The following is a 17,920-nucleotide window of genomic DNA, read 5'->3' on the forward strand; positions in this document are numbered from 1 at the left end:
CATTTACACACACACACACACACACACACACACACACACACACACACACACACACACACACACACACACACACACACACACACACAGATACCCTCATTCACACACACTCTCATTCACACACATCCAGACACACACAAGTCACTCATACACATGCACACAACACACTCTCGTTCACAGACACAGACACACACACACACACACACACACTCTTATTCACACATATCCAGACACACAAATCACTCATACACACACACCTTTTCAAAAAGCTCCTATATCCCTCTGCTCACCTGGTTGAAGGGGTTTTTTGATGCCAGTTGCTTCTTCTCTCCAGTTTCATTTCCCTTCTGTGATTCAGCTTGAGACAGTGATCTGTATTGAGAAAGAAAAACAGAACTGTTACTGAATGAAAAGATAACAGTCCATGTTCCTAACTCAGCCCTTTGAGCTTTTGGCTCAATCTGTGGCTCTTTGAAATGTTTTCCTTGTGAGGACAGCTGATGATAACTTAAGCAGCAGTGTTCACACTACAATCCCCACGCACTTTCCTCTGACCTCCCTGTTTTTATCATTTCATTTCCTTTCTCCTGCCTGAACTTGTGTTGTCCAGTTAAGTTTCAAACTTCTAAAAACCTCTCAATCCCTTTAAACTTCATCACCTACTATTTCAATGTCAACATGCCGTTGAAGCTTTTTGTCTTCAACTCATCAGGACAGATGCAGGAATGTCAAATTTCCAAGGGAACAACAATTTATGCTGCATGAGAAAAGAGCGCTGATTGGTTGGCAAGTCAACTCTGATTGATTGAGGCATTGCCATGATGAACTATTGCCTCCCACTCTTTTGCTTAATTCAAAAAATGTGCAATGCCTGGACATGTTCCTTTTGCCAGAAGAGGACAGGTTCCTTTGAGCCCAAGGGATTATTAGTTCCATTCTCAGATGAGAGCAATCCCACGCAGCTGGACAACAGTGCAGTGGTGCTGGAGGTGGATGCTGCATCCAGCCACATAAGGAGATATCAGATCATTTGACCAAGAGCTTGGTCAAAGACATATGTTTAAAGGAATGTCTTAAAGGAGGAAAGAGAGGCAAAGAGACTTAGGAAGGGAATTCTCGAATTTGGGTCCTAGGCAGCTGAAGGTATGGCCGTGAATGGTGGGATGATTAAAACTGGGATGCTCAAGATGAGCACAGATATCTCAGAGAGTTGTGGAAATGGAGGTGATCAGAAGGGTGTGAGGCCATGGAGGGATTTAAACACGAGGATGAGAATTTTAAAATCAAGACATTGCTTGACCAGGAACCAATGTATATCAGCAAATATAGGGGTGATAGGTGAATGGGATTTGGTGTGAAGTAGGGCACGGGCAGTAGAGTTTTGGATGACCTCAAGTTTATGGAGGGTAGATTGTGGAAGACCAGTCAGGAGTGTGTTGGAATAGTCAAATCTAGCTGTAGCAAAGGCATGAATGCAGGTTTCAACAGCTGGTGAGCTAAGAGGCAAGGTCAGCGATGCTACGAAGATAGAAATAGCGGTCTTGAGTGATTTATATGGTTAGACACTCATCTCAAGGTCAGTCCGGTCAGCAAGGTTGTGAACAGACTAGTTTAATCTCATCTGCTGCCCGGGTGAGGGTGGAACTGGTAGCTAGGGACTGAAAACAATGGCTCAATCTTCCCAATATTTGGAGGAAATTCCTGGTCATCCAGCACTGGATGTTGGATAAACAGCCTGATAATTTAGCAACAGAAAGGTGGCAATGAGGTAGAGCTGGGTGTAGTCAGCATAAGTGTGAAAACTAATGCTGTTTTTGAATGATATCCCTGGGGTGGGGTGGGGGAGGGGGGGGTCAGCATGTCAATGAGGCATAAGATGAGGCCAAAGATTGATCCTTTGGGGGACACCCAAGTTATCGGTGTGGAGATAGGAAGAGAAGCCATTGCAAATGATAATCTGGCTACAATCAGATAGAAAAAAGAACAAAAATATTTACATTTATACGATGATTTTCATGACCACCGACCACCTAAAAGCAGCTCTGCAGACAATAAAATATTTTTCGAAATGTAGTCTGTTATAATGTAGGATTAGAAAGGAATGTTAACCAGAACATAAAAAACAGGAGCAGCCTTAGACACACGGCCCACTGAGCTTGCTCCACCATTCAATACCATCATAGCTGATCCTGGCCTTCAACTCCACTTTCCCGCCCATTCCCCATATCCCTTAATTCCCTGAGACACCAAAACAGGACAGTGCAGTTCCACCCAGCTGGGTGACATTGGAGAGGTGTTGGAGGAGGATGGTGTGGTCATTCGTGTCAAAGGCTGCAAACAGGTCGAGAAGGATGAGAAGGGAAAGTTTACCTTTGTCAAAGTCATATAGGCAGTCACCAGCCCGCATGGCCAAACTTCCTGTAAAGCTTCCCCTGCCCTAGCAATGAACTCTCATCTTCCTCTAGTTTCTCTCCTATCTCCCCTCATGCCCTCTTTGAGCTCATCTTACCCATGAGACCCACCACCTGTTCTCCCGATCTTATTCCCACTAAACTTATCACCCAACTAGCCCCCAGCTCCTGTGTTAGCTGAGATTGTAAATGATTCTCTCTCTTCAGATGTTGTTCCTCTCTCCTTCAAATCTGCTGTCATTACCCCTCCAGTCAAAAGACCAACCCTTCACTCCTCTGTTCTTGCAAACTACCATCCCTTCTCCAAAGCCCTTTCCTCTCCAAACTCCTTGAATGTGGTGTTGTCTCCCAAATCCATTCCCATCTTTCCCAAAACTCTGTGTTTGAATCCCTCCAATCAGGCTTCCAGCCCTGCCACAGTGTCCAAACAGCTCTTATCAAAGTCACTAAGGACATCCTGCAACTGTGACAAAGGTCAACATTCCCTCCTCGTCCTTCTTGACCTGTCTGCGGCCATTGACATGGTTGACCACACCATCCTCCTCCGAAGGCTCTCCACTGTCACCCAACTGGGTGGGACTGAACTCACCTGGGTTTATGTTACCCATTCAGTTGTAATCACCTCCAATGACTTCTCTTCCTGATCCTGCACTGTTCCCTTGGTGGCCCCCATGGATCTATGCTTGGACCTCTCGGTCGTCACTACATGCTGCCTGTCGATGACATCACCTGAAAACACTGTCAGGTTCTCCATGTACACTAACAATGCCTTGATCCATCTAACCATCAACTCTCTCAAACCCTCCTTGCCACTAAGTACTCTCACAGCTCGTCTGACCTTCAGTTCTAGATGAGCAGAAAGTCCCTCTAATGAAGTCTGAAAACATTGGGTGGAATTTTACAGCCCTGTGAGGGTGGGGGTGGGGCTGTAAAATGTGGTGAACAATTCAGAAGTCCATTGACTTCGGTGGGACCGTAAAATCCTGCCGGGATTTCCTGCATAAAATGCCATCCATTGTCTCTAGTCCCCAATACAAACTCTGTCCTCTAGCCACCGACACCATTGCTCTCCCTGGCAAACATCTGGGGCTGAGCCAAACTGTTCACTATGTTAATGTCATACTTAAACCTGAGCTGAATTTCCAGTCCCATATCCTCTCCCTCATCAAAACCACTTCCTTCCACCTTCATATCATTGCCTGTTTCCATGCCTGTTTCATCCCATCTGCTACTGAAACACTTTGTTATCTTGAGCCAATCTAGTGCTCTCCTTGCTGAGCTCCCATCATGCACCCTGTAAACTTGAACTCACCTGAAACTGCCCCTATCCTAACTTGCACTGAATCCTGTTGACCCATCACCCCTGTGCTTGCCAGGGTGACCAGCTCCCAGCCAAAACTCTATAGGTTGGGACACTTTGTAAGAGTGGTGGGGAGGGGCAGGGGGAGGGTGGTGATTGCTGTTGCACTTGTTCAAGATGTCAGAGTGCAATTTGGAGAACATCATTCGAACCTTGCAATTGCAGGACAAACAGCATCCCAGGTGTAGACAGCCCAGGATACTGGACAACCACCCTGATTACGGAACAATCCCATAAAATCCAGGATGGATGGTCACCCTGGTGCTCGCTGACTGACATTGGTTCCTGGTTAAGCAATGCCTCAATCTTAAAATTCTCATCCCCATTTTCAAGTCCTTCCCCAGCTCTGTGTAACCTCCTCCGGCCTCACAGCCTTCCGATCATTGGTGGCCTTCCATTATCTAGGCCCTAGCCTCTGGAATATCCTCCCTAAACCTCTCTGCCTCTTTACCTCTCTCTCCTCCCTTAAAATGCTCCTTCAAACCTGCCTCTTAGACCAAGCTTTTGATCGCCTGTTCTGATATCTCCTCATGTGCCTCGTTGTCAAATGTTGCTTGATAATGTTCCTGTGAAGCACCATGGGGTGTTTTGCTAGATTAAAGGTGATGGTGCTAGATAAATGCAAGTTGTTGTTGTTGGATAAGAGTTAGGTGGAGTTACAGAGATGGAGATGGGGGAGGTTAAACAACCCCTTGTCATAATTTAAGCAAGTAACTAGCAGAATCCAAGCAAAGAGTGAAAATACCTGTCTTCAGCTGTTTGTCCTGTTTTTCTGAGGTACATGAGACCAGTGGCACATCTGTAGAATATCAGCGCTTAGATAAGAAGCATTTCCGGAGAGATAGAGAGCAGTTAGTTACATAACATGGTTGTCATCCTACTGCTGGCTAATCAGTGTAACGATGGGACAGGATGAAATCTGCCATCAACCATTAACTAATGATCAATACAGCAGGGATATTTCATCAACTCTCAATGAGACTGACAAGAGACAGAGATGAGGTAAGCACACAGTCACTAAAGCTTATGTTTACTGATATGTTATATCCTGTGAATGTACTTTGATTTCCTACCTGGCCTGCAGCAAGTGCTGAGAAATCTCAGTCTGTGGGAAGGCTTGTTTACAATACAGGGTTCTGCAAAGATTCACAGATTAATAACTCGCCAGGAAAGTAAATAAAGGACATAAATATAAAACTGATATATTGAGCCTTTCGTTCAGTGCAACCCACAATTCAACTCTATACTGCAATCTTCTAACTTCTCAGAGGGAATCTGGTATCTGTCACCTCACTGGCCTCCTTGGAGAATTGGCAAAGGATGGGGCTCACACACAACTAGCAAGCAGCTCAAAAACAAAGGGATTGGGCAGAGGTCCAATAGGCTGCACTGTCAGTGAGGTAGCACTGAGGGAGCGCAGCACTATCAGCAAGGCACCAGTGAGGGAGCGTCATTCTGTCAGTGAGGCAACAGTGAGGGAGCGCCACTCTGTCAGCGAGGCGGCGCTGGGGGAGTGCCTCACTGTCAGCGAGGCAGCGCTGGGGGAGTGCCTCACTATCAGCAAGGCCGCGCTGTGGGAGCGCCACATTGTCAGCAAGGCAGCACTGGGGGAGTGCCTCACTGTCAGCGAGGCCGTGCTGGGAGAGCGCAGCACTGTCGGCGAGGCAGTGCTGGGGGAGCGCCTTACTGTCAGCAAGGCCATGCCGGGGGAGCACCACACTGTCAGCGAGGCCATGCTGGGGGAGCGCCGCACTGTCACGGCCAGTGAGGGAGCGCCACACTGTCAACGAGTCAGCGCTGAGGGAGTGCCACACTGTCAGTGAGGCCTGAGGGAGTGCCGCGCTGTCAGCGAGGCAGCACTGAGAGAATGCCGCACTGTCAGGCAGGCAGCACTGAGGGAGTGCCACACTGTCAGCGAGGCAGCACTGAGGGGTACCACACTGTCAGCGAGGCAGCACTGAGGGAGTGCCGTGCTGTTAGCGAGGCAGCACTGAGAGAGTGCCGCACTGTCAAGGAGACAGCACTGAGAGATTCATGAACTGTACACTGTACTGAGGGAGTGCTATACTCTCGAGTGCAGGATTAAGGACACGTTGCCTTGTTGAAAGGATAGTACTGACAGAATGTTGCAGGAGGATTGGTACTGAGTCAGTGCTGTAAAGGGACTATATGATTAAGTGCTCCTCTCTAAGAGATAAGGTCCATCACTAGAGGCATTAGAAAAAGGTTCTATCTGTTAAAGAGGGTATTAAAGGCCACATGACTCAATTAGAGCTCTCCCAGTGTCTTCATCAACATTCCTCCCTCAGACAACACCGAGAAACCAGTGTAACGTGGGGCCATCCATTACTTTGTTGCGTGTGGAATTTTCCTTTATACAACAGAGTAAGAATAGAATTATAGAATCATTATTGCACAGAAGGAGAACATTGTTGTCTACATAACAGCTATGATTGCATTTCAAGATGTAATCCTTAGGACACAAAGTGCTTTGGGATATTAATAAATGTTAACTTCTGTGGGCCTTGGCCCTTTTCTATAAAATAATGGCCTTCCCCCTCTCCTCCGCCCCCAGCCCAGTGAGTGGGAATTACTTCACCTTGAGAGGCAGTTGCACAGCAGTAATGCTAAAGCTACAGCAGCCAATGCTGAGAACAATGTCAGGACGACTACAAACCAGGCCTCAGGCTTCCAGTAATTATCCAGCACAGTCATTATTTTGTTAACCGGGATCCTTGTCTGTACAAAGAGAGCAGAAAATACAAACAGCAGTGATTACAAATGGGAGGCGAACTGTATCGCTGGACCGAGATCAGCCAGCTCAGTAGGAGCTGCCAATTAATCCTGGGATCCTCCGTGTCAGTGTGACTCAGGGCAACACCAGACAGTGCAACTCCTCGTTGGGCCATTGGCCAAATAAATTTAATAGAAGGACACACACTTGGGGACTGCTGTTTATAGAAAAGGAACCAATTGGATCATAACACACAAGAACACAAGAGCAGGATTAGACCTTATGGCCCATCAAGCCCAGTCAGTCATTCAATATGATCATGGTTGAGCTTGGGCTTCAACTCCACTTTCCTGCCCACTCCCCATATCTTTTGATTCCCCTAGAAATCCAAAATCCATCTATTCCAGCCTTAAATGTATTCAACGATGGAGCATCTACAACCCTCTAGGGTAGAGAATTCCAAAGATTCACAACCTTTTGAGTGAAGAAATTTCTTCACATCTCAGTCCTAAATGATGACCCCTTACCCTGAGTCTGGTGCCCCTGTGTTCTAGATTCTGCAGCCTACTCTTTGCTTCCTGTCTATTAACCAATCCTCTATATATTACCTCCAATTCCTTGCCTAACTGGGATGATCCCACCCTATGCCTGAGTGAAATGTAGATTGAGTAAGGAGTTGGGAATTTGGTTCAGGTGGGAATTCAGGGCAGAGCGAGAAAGAGGCGCTCCTTTTCCTGCTTTATTTTCAGCCTCCAGTGGATGGTGTGTTTCCTTCCTTGTCTCCAAGCTAGGTGAGTACAACTTTCTATTACTTTATCCGTGTAAATTATTAACTAATTGACTAATTAAATAAATAAGATTGGACAGAAATGGCAGGGCTGGTGGTGTGTCGAGACTGCAGCATATGGAAATCTGTGGAACGCACTGCAATCCCAGACAACTATATCTGCAGAAAGTGCCTGCAGCTTAGGCAACTTCAGCTCAAAGATGTGGACATTGCACCAGGGAGTGGGAGAGTTAGCTGGATGCTTTGTTCCAGGAGGCAGTCACGCCCCTTAGGTTAGGCAGAACTTTAAGACTTTGTCAATGGTCGGACAGGAGGGTATGACTGTGAGTCAAGCAGGTAAGGGGAACCAGCTGTAGTGATGGAGGAGCTTCAGCCCCTGACTTTCTCCAACAGGTATGAGGTGCTTGCTACCTGTGTGGATGAGGAGATGGATTGCAATGTGGATGAGCAGACTGACCATGGTACCATGGTGAAGGATGCCATTCAAGTGGGGGGAGCAAAGAGGAATGTGGTCGTGATAGAAGACAGCATGTTGTCTGCAGTTGACAGCGTGAGTCCAGGCAACTGTGTTGCCTGCCTGGTGCTGGGGTTCGGGATATCTGCTCAAAGTTGGAGTGGAACTTGCAGTGGGAGGGGGAAGATCCAGTGGTCATGGTCCATGTAGGTACCAATGACATAGGGAAAACTAGGAAAGAGGTTCTGCATAGAGGATATGAGGAGCTGGGCACTAAATTAAAAAACAGAACCTCACAGGTAATAATCTCAAAAGGCAAGAAGATTGCAGCCCTTGAGCACCTTTTGGACACTGTGGAGGCTCGGTGTGATGTCCTCTACCCCCACTCTGGCCGCAGGAGGGGCAGCTACAATCCCACTCCAGCTTGGTAGGTGATGGCAGTGGTGGCCCGTGCCAATACTGCACAGAAGAGGTTGGCCACCCAATGCAGAAAGAGTATGGTCTCATCCATGCAGCCAGGGTAAAGCAACCATCTCATCATTATGAACTCACACACACAAGCCCATCACACATTCACTGGCATCTCACTCACTGCCAGCTCAAGGGACATCACCACCCATTCTCACACACATCCTTACATCTCCGTCTGGCCTCATCCGGAGACTGCCTCCTCAACCCTCACCATCTTGAGGCCACAAACACAGATCAACATGTGCCCCCAAACACACCCTGGGATACTCCCTTTCCCCAGTACAGCCCTCACCCTGCAGCCTCTTCCCTTACCTGAGGCCACTTCCCCCCCTTCGCCAAGCAAGCCCCAGCCCCGCAGCCATTGAAAAGCCACCCACATATGTCTGATCTGGTAGATAGAGACCTCCTTATAGCCCCCCTCAGAGTGATGTGGTGCTGCCATGAAGCCTGGCACTGATGACTGCGTGTGCTGACCGAAGCAAGGTAGGCACACAAACCTTGAAGTCCTGAGTGAAGTGCAGCCCACCAAGTGCATGGCTTATATATGCTGTTGTGAACAGCATATGCCAACGTGGGCAGATGATCCTGGAGATAAGTCCCACGGGCTGGCCTCATAATGATATGCTGATGAATTACAATGAGGTTCCCGACATCTGATGGCAGGAATCACGGCCCACTATTGGTGGGTGGAGCAGACGATCGCAAACTGGTTTAATGACATTGTGAAACCGATTTTTGACCTTCTTGCCGTATTGACCAGTCACACTGTCGAGCATCTCTGACACTGGCCGTTGTCTATCCTGGAATATTTATTTCCCAACCTTGGTCATCATGTAACCATGTCTCTGTGATGACAATTTAATCTAAACCATTTATCTCTATTTGTGCCACAGGTCGGTCTATCTTATTGCGGATGCCTCTCACATTCAGATAAACTCAACTTTGGAACATGTGACTGGGGGTTCATTTTACATGAATAGACCCCCAGTGTTTGATTCAAGTGAAAGTTTAAACCACCACAGGAGCTGGAATTACATTGGAAAAATAAGAACAATTTCCATCAAGTCCTCCTTCCACCACCCTGGTGGTCACAGGGTACAATGATAATGGAATTGTCAGTTAATCATTTGAATTCATCTCTATCAGTTAATCTACCACAGACCCATACATGAACTTCTGTTTTCTTATCTTTGCCCCTATTTTGCTCCCTTTTCTTCAGTCGTAATCTTATTTCTTTCTTTTGCTTTCAGAAGGCAGCTGACATTCTGCACTCACAGCCTCTGGACACATCTTTTGTTTCTTCACTTGTCCTATTGCCGTGCTCTTTGGCTCTGCACAACCAATCTTTTAGTCATTTAATGTCTCCCATCTTCCATCCTATCACAGACCTTCTCTTCGGTCCTTTCTCCACCACCCACCGCCGCCGCCCCCCCACCCGCAACCCCCCCAAACCCTTTTCAGCTTCTTAAAACCTGTCACATTTCTAAGTTTTCCCAGTTCTGGTGAAAGGTCATTGACCTGAAACACTGGGTGGAATTTTCCGTTTGTGAAACTAAGTGCGGTGGTGGGCGGGTTTCACAGCGTATATCTCACTGTTCAGAATGGCGGATTATTAATTATACACAGGCAAGTATCTCTCCCAATCATCGGGTGGGTTGGCAGCTGATTCGTCCACCCGCTGTTACCTGGAAGTGTCAAATGTCCAGACGCCATATTTAAATGCCACCTGAACATACACATTTCGCTCCCTCAATCCCACCTGTCTCCAGGACATGCACAGACATGGTCTTCCAGCCAAAAGAAGAAGATGGCAAGCCTCAAGAAGGAAGCAGCACACCGCTTCAGCCACAAGGCCCTCCAGGCCTTAATTGGAGGAATGTGGATGCACAGGGATGTCCCATATCTCAGAGATGGTTCCAGAAAGCGTACCAGCCTCCCCTCTCCGGCCTCGGAGGTCACTGCAGGGGATGTCAGAACAGCTGGCCACCGCACCCGAAACACCATCAGGTGCGGGAGAGGGTGAATGATCTCATCCGTTCTGCCAGGGTAAGTTATCCTTCAACTCTTTCAAATATCAAGCTGTCATCGTAGCATCATGGGGTCAAAGGGCTATTCTGTTCAGGGATCTCACATTAGCAGGGAACACACGTCAGCACTGATTGCCTCACAGAAACGTTCACATCACCACCATCTCATTGATCACACTCCATCCTCAGACAATTCTGGGGATGGCTTACCACACACAGGAGACATGCATCTCACCCAACCTCTGCTCCATCCCTTCTCAGCTCATGCCTTTCTTTTGTCTTCATCCAAGGCAAGCTTGCCCACAACAGAAGGGAAAGGGTGCAAGTCATGGCGGGGGTGGGGGGAGGCACAGTCCTCATAACTGCCCTCAGTGAATTCAAGGAGGATGCTGCCCAGCTTGGTGGGGAGCTCAGTGATTGCTCCTGTGGAGATGGGGAGATTGGATTGTCTAAGCAGTGGATCATACCTCCATCAGTCCATCACATCCTGACAATCAGTGATTGACATGTCGTCTTCTAATCCGCAAGCTCATCAACTAAAACCCGCCTTTCCTTCTGGGAACCGAGGCCCACAAGGCTGCCCACAATAAGTCCAAGCCCCCAGATCATGTCTGAAGAGAAAGCTCTGGAAGAACTGTCACGGTGCTCACCTGCACCCTCCACCAGCAAGAGACATACACCTCGGTGGGGTCTAGTTCTACAGTAGGCTTGGACTACTGGAGAACACCTCACTGACACATCCCCACAGCAGCCGGAGGTAGGGATAGCCCAGGGCTCTGGCACTCAGTGCAGCTGTCTGCTCAGTCAGAGTCAGGTGATGAGCCTCTGCGAGTGGCCACCAACTCAATGCTGGAGATGCAACAACAGGCAGTTGTGTGATTAAAGCGCTTCCTCCCACTGCACCATTGTGTCAGGCAGGCAGCTCAGCAGCCTTGGGGGATTAGCAGCAGTTGTGTTTCCTCAGTGGTAGTGCCAAAGAATAAGACCTGGGCAGGATGAGGAGATCCCCAACCATGTCCTCATCTCACCGGCTGTTGTAATTTCTCATTTCTGTGACAATGACTGCTTCAAGTAAGTTTCCGCAGCATTCCCATTGTTGAGTGGACTCACTTCCCAAAGCGAGTGCGTACAGAGGGCACCGCTGATTTTCTTAGAGATCATGGCCTGGTGAATCATGAGGCTAGAAGGTGCAAGTGTGAATGCTAAATTTGCTCTTGGTGTGGCTGGTTGGACATCCCTTTGAATGAAATGGAATGGTTTTGAGGGCCAGTAGAACTGTAGCCATCTGGCCTTGTCTTCACTTTACTCCTCCTGGAACCTGGCAGTGATTAAAGTGTCACAGGCATGTCTCCCATGCTTCCTCTATGGTGTCATCACATTCAAACTGACACTCGTCCCCCACTTAAGATTCCTAGGGCTCTTGATCTTCATCCTCTGATGAGCTCTCATCCTCCTCCATTTCATCCTCTGGCAAGGGATCACTTCTTTGCAGTGCCGGGTTGTGAAGGGTGCAACACACTGTGATGATGCGTGAAACCCTATTGTGTAGTGTACCGAGTGGTCCAAACATCTGAAGCTCATCTTCAGAATCCCAGGGGTCTGCTCGATTAGGGACTGCGTGGATCTGTGAGCAGCATTGTACCTCTCCTTTGAATGGCTCTGAGGGTGATGCACTGGTGTCATCAGTCAGCATTTCAGTGGGTACCCCTTATCCCCAAGCAGCCATCCCTACGGACGTACAGGCCTCGAAAATCTCAGGCACCTGGGAGTGACTCAGGTTGTAGGAGTCATGGCAACTCCCAGGGTACCGTGCAGAAACGTGCAAGATGTGCTTCCGTAATCATGCAGCAGTTATACACTGATGGAATGGTGGTCTTTGTGGCTTATAACCATTAGGACCTGCTGCCATGGTGCCCGTAATGCCACATGGGTGCCGTCTATTGCACCGTGCATTCTTGGGAAGTCTGAGATGGTGGTGAAGCTGGTGAATCTCGCAGCCTGGCTATCTTCATCCAGAGCAAACCTGACATAATGATGGGCCTTCCTGTAAAGGACCTCCTTTATGCATCTATGTGTTGTGGACTGAGTGATGCTGCACAGGTTCCCAGTGGATCCCTGGAACAACTCACAGACAAAGAAATTGAGCACGGCAGTCATCTTTAAAGTCTCTGCCAGGGGATAGCCTCCAACCACACATGGCATCAGATCTTCATGAACCAGAGTTCAGGACAAGTGCAGATGTATCCAGCATTGTCTCTTACTCATTTGTAAATAGGAGGGTCTTCTACGGTATACCCGAGGTCTGGTGAGTCTGGTGTCTCGGTCTCTCCTCTTGACCCTCTTGTTCTTGCTGGGGCTCCACTTGATCCTGGACCTCAGAAGGGGCATCCTCCTGGATCTGTGCTTGGTGTCACCCATTCCCCAACTCCTTCACCTCCTCCATTGCCTTCGGGCCCTCAAAAAGGAAGCTTTGTGCCCTGGATTCATTTTTGCTTCAACCTTCTCTCTGAAATGAAAGATCGAACACATTAATGATTAACGGTCAAGATAGTGAAGTTCACAATCTGTCATCTATAGCAACTGTAATGGTCTATAGTGATTTCTGTCCTACTTGCATCTCTGAGGTGCTAACACACACATTGAGGTGACTAAGATCCCATCCCAGAAACATAACACTTGAATCCCTCAGTGGTATGAGAAGGTTTCAATGACATCCGCTACCTAATCTAGCTCAGTGCTCCAATCTCTGACCTGGTATATTAATTAACAATATATTGCTCATGATTAATGACTGAATGTCCTTTGGCTTCCAATGGCTTTCTTCTCAAGGAGATCTTCCTCCTTGCTTTCTAATTAGACTCCAGTTCACTCTTGAGGCACCAACAAGTTAGAGGCACCCCCAGAAAGGCCCCCTTACTCCAGCAGTGTGCTCCTCCCACACTGACTCAGACCCCTCCCATTCAGAATCACTCCTACTTTCAATTTATAACTGCGCCATAACTCCGATAGCGCAAGATGGTGGTTCTGCACAACTATTTCGACACTTCCTCTTTTGCTGTTCACATCCCAGAAATCTACCTGGAACCTCACGATGTAAAGGTAGAGCTCCCCCGAGGAAAGCTTCCCATACCCCACCCCACATTATTATGTGTTCCCCAAAGACAGGCTGCAGATGCCTCCCATTACTATCACCATACCATCTGCAGCCCAGTACAGAGGCAGACAAGCCCATGGACAGTGACTATGAGACAGCCCTGCACACCAAGCTGTGCATTATTCCTATTGAGCACACAGCCTTAGCCCCTCCCTGGAGCGGGAGTGCACCATTCTCCCAATGAATACTCTTGCAGCATGACCCGCTGTACCCTGTGACTGTCTCCACTCTCTGACTCTTGGCTGTGAGCTCCACAGAGCCCAGGAGTGTCTCTACTCTCTGACTGATGTCCACAGAGCCCAGGACTGCCTCTACTCTCTGAATCCTGTCCACAGAGCCCAGGACTGTCTCTACTCTCTGACTCCTATTCACAGAACCCAGGAGCGTCTCTACTCTCTGACTGATGTCCACAGAGCCCAGGAGTGTCTCTACTCTCTGACTGATGTCCACAGAGCCCAGGACTGCCTCTACTCTCTGACTCCTGTCCACAGAGACCAGGAATGTCTCCGCTTTCTGACTCCGATCCACAGAGCCCAGGAGTGTCTCTGCTCTCTGACTCCTGTCCACAGAGCCCAGAAGTGTCTCTACTCTCTGACTTCTGTCCACAGAGCCCCAGGAGTGCTTCTACTCTCTGACTCCTGCCCACAGAGCCCAGGAGTGTCTCTGCTCTCTGACTCCTGTCCACAGAACCCAGAAGTGTCTCTACTCTCTGACTGACATCCACAGAGCCCCAGGATTGTCTCTACTCTTTGACTCCTGTCCACAGAACCCAGGAGTGACTCTACTCTCTGACTGATGTCCACAGAGTCCCAGGATTGTCTCCACTCTCTGACTCCTGTCCACAGAGCCCGAGGACTGCCCCTATTCTCTGACTGCAAGCCCCAGGCTAAGGACTTTGACTTTTACAGATTTCTCCATTGCACTCATAGCTGAAGACTACACTCTCTCCCTTTCCAACCACCACTCCACCCCTGGCCCTTATGGTCTCCTTGCGACCCATTGGTCTTGTGCCACTCTAACAATGCCAACCCCCCCTGCCTTTCCTATTCCAGAGTCTGAGTGCATCCCCTCCCATTCACACCTGTGGTATCCCATTTATGGCTAATATTTAAGGAATGAATGTATGCATTGTAACAGTTATACATTCCTTTCTGGTGCAAAAGCACAACATGAAAAGCGGCACAACCAGGGCTAACAAAAGAAATTAAGGATAGTATTAGATCCAAAGAGGAGTCACATAAAGTTGCTAGAAAAAGTAGCAAGCCCGAGGATTGGGAACAGTTTAGAATTCTGCAAAGGTGGGCCAAGAGATTGATTAAAAGGGGAAAAATAGAGTATGAGAGTAAACTTGCAAGGAACATAAAAGCGCACTGTAAAAATTTATGTAAATATGTAAAAAGATAAAGATTAGTGAAGACAAATGTAGGTCCGTTACATTCTGAAACAGGAGAATTTATAATAGAAATCACGGAAATGACAGAGCAATTAAGCAACTACTTTCATTCTGTCTTCACAGAGGAAGACAATAACTTCCCAGAAATACTGAGGAACCAAGAGTCTAGTGAGAAGGAGGAATTGAAGGAAATTAGTATTACTAAAACAACAGTGCTAGAAAAATTAATGGAATTGATAACCAATAAAAATCCCCAGGGCCTGATAATCTACATCCCAGGGTACTAAAGGAGGTGGCCATGGAAATAGTGGATGCATTGATTGTCATCTTCCAAAATTCTGTAGATTCTGGAACAGTCCCAGCGGATTGGAGAGTTGCAAATGTAACCCCACTATTTAAAGAACGAGGGAGGGAGAAAACAGCAAATTACAGACTGGTTAGCCAAACCTCAGTGGTAAGGAAAATGCTCGAGTCTATTATAAAGGATGTGATAACACAACACTTAGAAAATTTGAACAGGATGAGACAAAGTCAACATGGATTTATGAAAGGGAAATCATGTTTGACAAACCTACTGGAGTTTTTTGAGGATGTAACTAGCAGAATAGATAAGGGAGAACCAGTGGATGTGGTGTATTTGGATTTTCAAAAAGCTTTTGATAAAGTTCCACACAAGAGGTTAGTGTCCAAAATTAAAGCACATGGAATTAAGGTAATATATTGGCACGGATTGAGAATTGGTTAGCAGACAGGAAACAGAGTAGGAATAAATGGGTCTTCTTTGGAGTGGCAGGCAGTGACTAGTGGAGTACCACAAGGAGCAGTGCTTGGGCCCCAGCTATTCACAATATATCAGCGATTTGGATGAGGGAACCAAATATATTATTTCCAAGTTTGCTGATGACACAAAACTTGGTGGGAAAGTGAGCGGTGAGGAGGGTGTTAAGAGGCTTCAAGGCAATTTAGACAGGTTGAGTGAGTGGGCAAATACATGGCAGATGCAGTGTAACGTGGATAAGTGTGAACTTATCCACTTAAGTAGAAAAAAACAGAATGACAGAGTATTACTTAAATGGTGATAGACTTGGAAATGTTGATGTACAAAGGGGCCTGGGTGTCCTTGTGCATCAATAACTGAAAGCAAGCATGCAGGTGCAGCAAGCTGTTAAGAAGGCAAATGGCATGCCATTTAGGACTGAGATGAAGAGAAACTTCTTCACTCAGTGGATGGTAAACCTGTGGAATTCCCTAACACAGAGGGCTATGGAGGCCAAGTCACTGAATATAATTAAGAAGGAAATAGATAGATTTCTGGGTTCTAAAGGCATCATGGGGTATGGGGAGAGCGCAGTAGTTTGGTGTTGAGATAGAGAATCAGCCATGATTATATTGAATGGTGGAGCAGACTTAAAGGGTTGAATGACCTACTCCTACTCCTATTTTCTATGTTTATATGTTTCATTCACCCCCTTGTTTGTCAATGTCTCAGTTTCCCTTGTCGAGCTGCACTCCTCGGTCTCTCCTCTGCCTCCCATCGTTTCCCCTCCTCCTCCACCTCCTTACAAAGCCTTCCTCCCTCTCTTCCCCCCAAGTATTCCCCCTTCCCCCACTCAACCCCATCCCAGTCGAAATGCTGGTCACTGAATGCTCAGCCCTGTATGAGTACCGCTGCACAGGGTTGTCCTTCTGGACAATGGTGGCACACACTGGGAGCAGACCACCCCTACATATCCCTCCCCGGTCTCAGTACTGGTCAGTGTCTAAAAGTTGAGCCCTGCCTGAGTACTGCTGCACAGTGCTGTCCTTCTGACTACAGAGGCAGCAACTGGGAACGGAGCAATCCTACACCCCTAGCAGCATGGCATTCCACTGGCATTGCAACAAGACCAGCGCCACACTGACATAGGTTGGCTATGCATGTTTCACTCAACTCAAAGTCACGAGCAAAGTGAGTCCGACCGGTGCATGCCACTCTGTTTCGGAGATTGAGACCGACGTGATTTCCCGCTGGCATGACGCAAGATTGGAAGATGGTGAGCAGCCAATTTAATGAGCATTTATGAGATGTTAACGAACGCAGATGGTGCCCACACCACTAGCCAGTGGGATACCGGACCTGCCATTTACCCACCATCGGGAGAATTGCAAACTACTTTTACCCCGGTGGGTTTTTGGATTTTTTGGTTGCCGCTAGATTCTCCACTGCCGCCCACCACAAAACCTGCCGCAAGCAGGATGGGAAAATTCCACCCATTAACTCTGTTTATCTCTCCATAGCTGCTAATGCAGACCTGCTGAGCATTTCTAGCATTTTTGGCTTTTATTTTCAGACAAGAAAATCTTTCAGAGATGGAGAACTTTGAGAACAGTAAACCCAAAGTCACCTGCACCTCCCCCACCTGTTACACTCACCACGTATGATGTTTCCATGTAGTGTATCACAAGATGATACCGTCTGAAACAAATCTATCTAAACAATGCAGTCTTCTGTACTCACGGTTGACGGTGTGGTAGTAGTCGGTGCTGTGGTTGTCCAAGGAATAACATGGACAATCACAATCACCGTGGTTGTCAGCTGAAGTTTTGAATCAGCACTGTTATTGTCAGTGACCTGAATTAAGAGTTGAAAGGTCGTCGGGTCAGAGATCCCATCCAGATCATATGAGAAGGCGTTTTTCGAGAACAGGGAACTCCCCTGGGAAATGAAGCGGTTGTTTATATTTCCTGGTGGGATAAATTTAATTTTAATTAATTGATTAAATTTTAGATCCTGTTAATGTCATTAGCTGTGAACAGGGCAAGGCCAGGGCCTTCGCACAATGAAAAATCAAATATCACCTCCAGACAGGGGTGGTCTGGTTTCTGTTGGCAGTGCCATTCCCCGACAGGGGGTCGTGGGTGAAAGAGGTGCAGCAACACTGACAGTGAGTGCCACCTGCTTCCACTTATACCCTGTCAATGGGAAGGCGAAGAAAGCCCTAGGCCTCTGGCACTGCCGACCTGTACCAACCTCCCTGAGGCACCGGGGGAGGTGGGGTTTGGGGTCTAAACCTTCCCCAATAACCCCACCAGTCTGAACACCACTTCCCTAAAGGACTGTATTTTTAAAGTTCCTTTCCTCACCTCAGGATG

General features: G+C 47.7%; 2 protein-coding genes across 2 annotated transcripts in view; both read right to left on the reverse strand.

Annotated features, from left to right (window-relative positions):
* The window catches only part of LOC121280008 (histone H2B.1-like), a 151,822-nt gene extending 148,660 nt beyond the window's left edge, over positions 1-3,162 (reverse strand). The window contains exons 1-2 of the mRNA XM_041191639.1: positions 3,041-3,162; positions 288-369 (exon numbers count right to left, since the gene is read on the reverse strand). Of these exons, the coding sequence (XP_041047573.1) occupies positions 288-369; positions 3,041-3,162 (204 nt within the window). The remainder of the gene's footprint in view (positions 1-287; positions 370-3,040) is intronic.
* Positions 3,163-3,455: 293 nt separating this feature from the next.
* Positions 3,456-17,920, reverse strand: part of LOC121280009 (cadherin-related family member 4-like) — an 83,616-nt gene continuing 69,151 nt past the window's right edge. The window contains exons 13-15 of the mRNA XM_041191640.1: positions 17,286-17,512; positions 6,368-6,507; positions 3,456-3,633 (exon numbers count right to left, since the gene is read on the reverse strand). Of these exons, the coding sequence (XP_041047574.1) occupies positions 3,456-3,633; positions 6,368-6,507; positions 17,286-17,512 (545 nt within the window). The remainder of the gene's footprint in view (positions 3,634-6,367; positions 6,508-17,285; positions 17,513-17,920) is intronic.

This window comes from Carcharodon carcharias, chromosome 7 (genome assembly GCF_017639515.1).
Source record: "Carcharodon carcharias isolate sCarCar2 chromosome 7, sCarCar2.pri, whole genome shotgun sequence".
NCBI lineage: Eukaryota > Metazoa > Chordata > Chondrichthyes > Lamniformes > Lamnidae > Carcharodon > Carcharodon carcharias.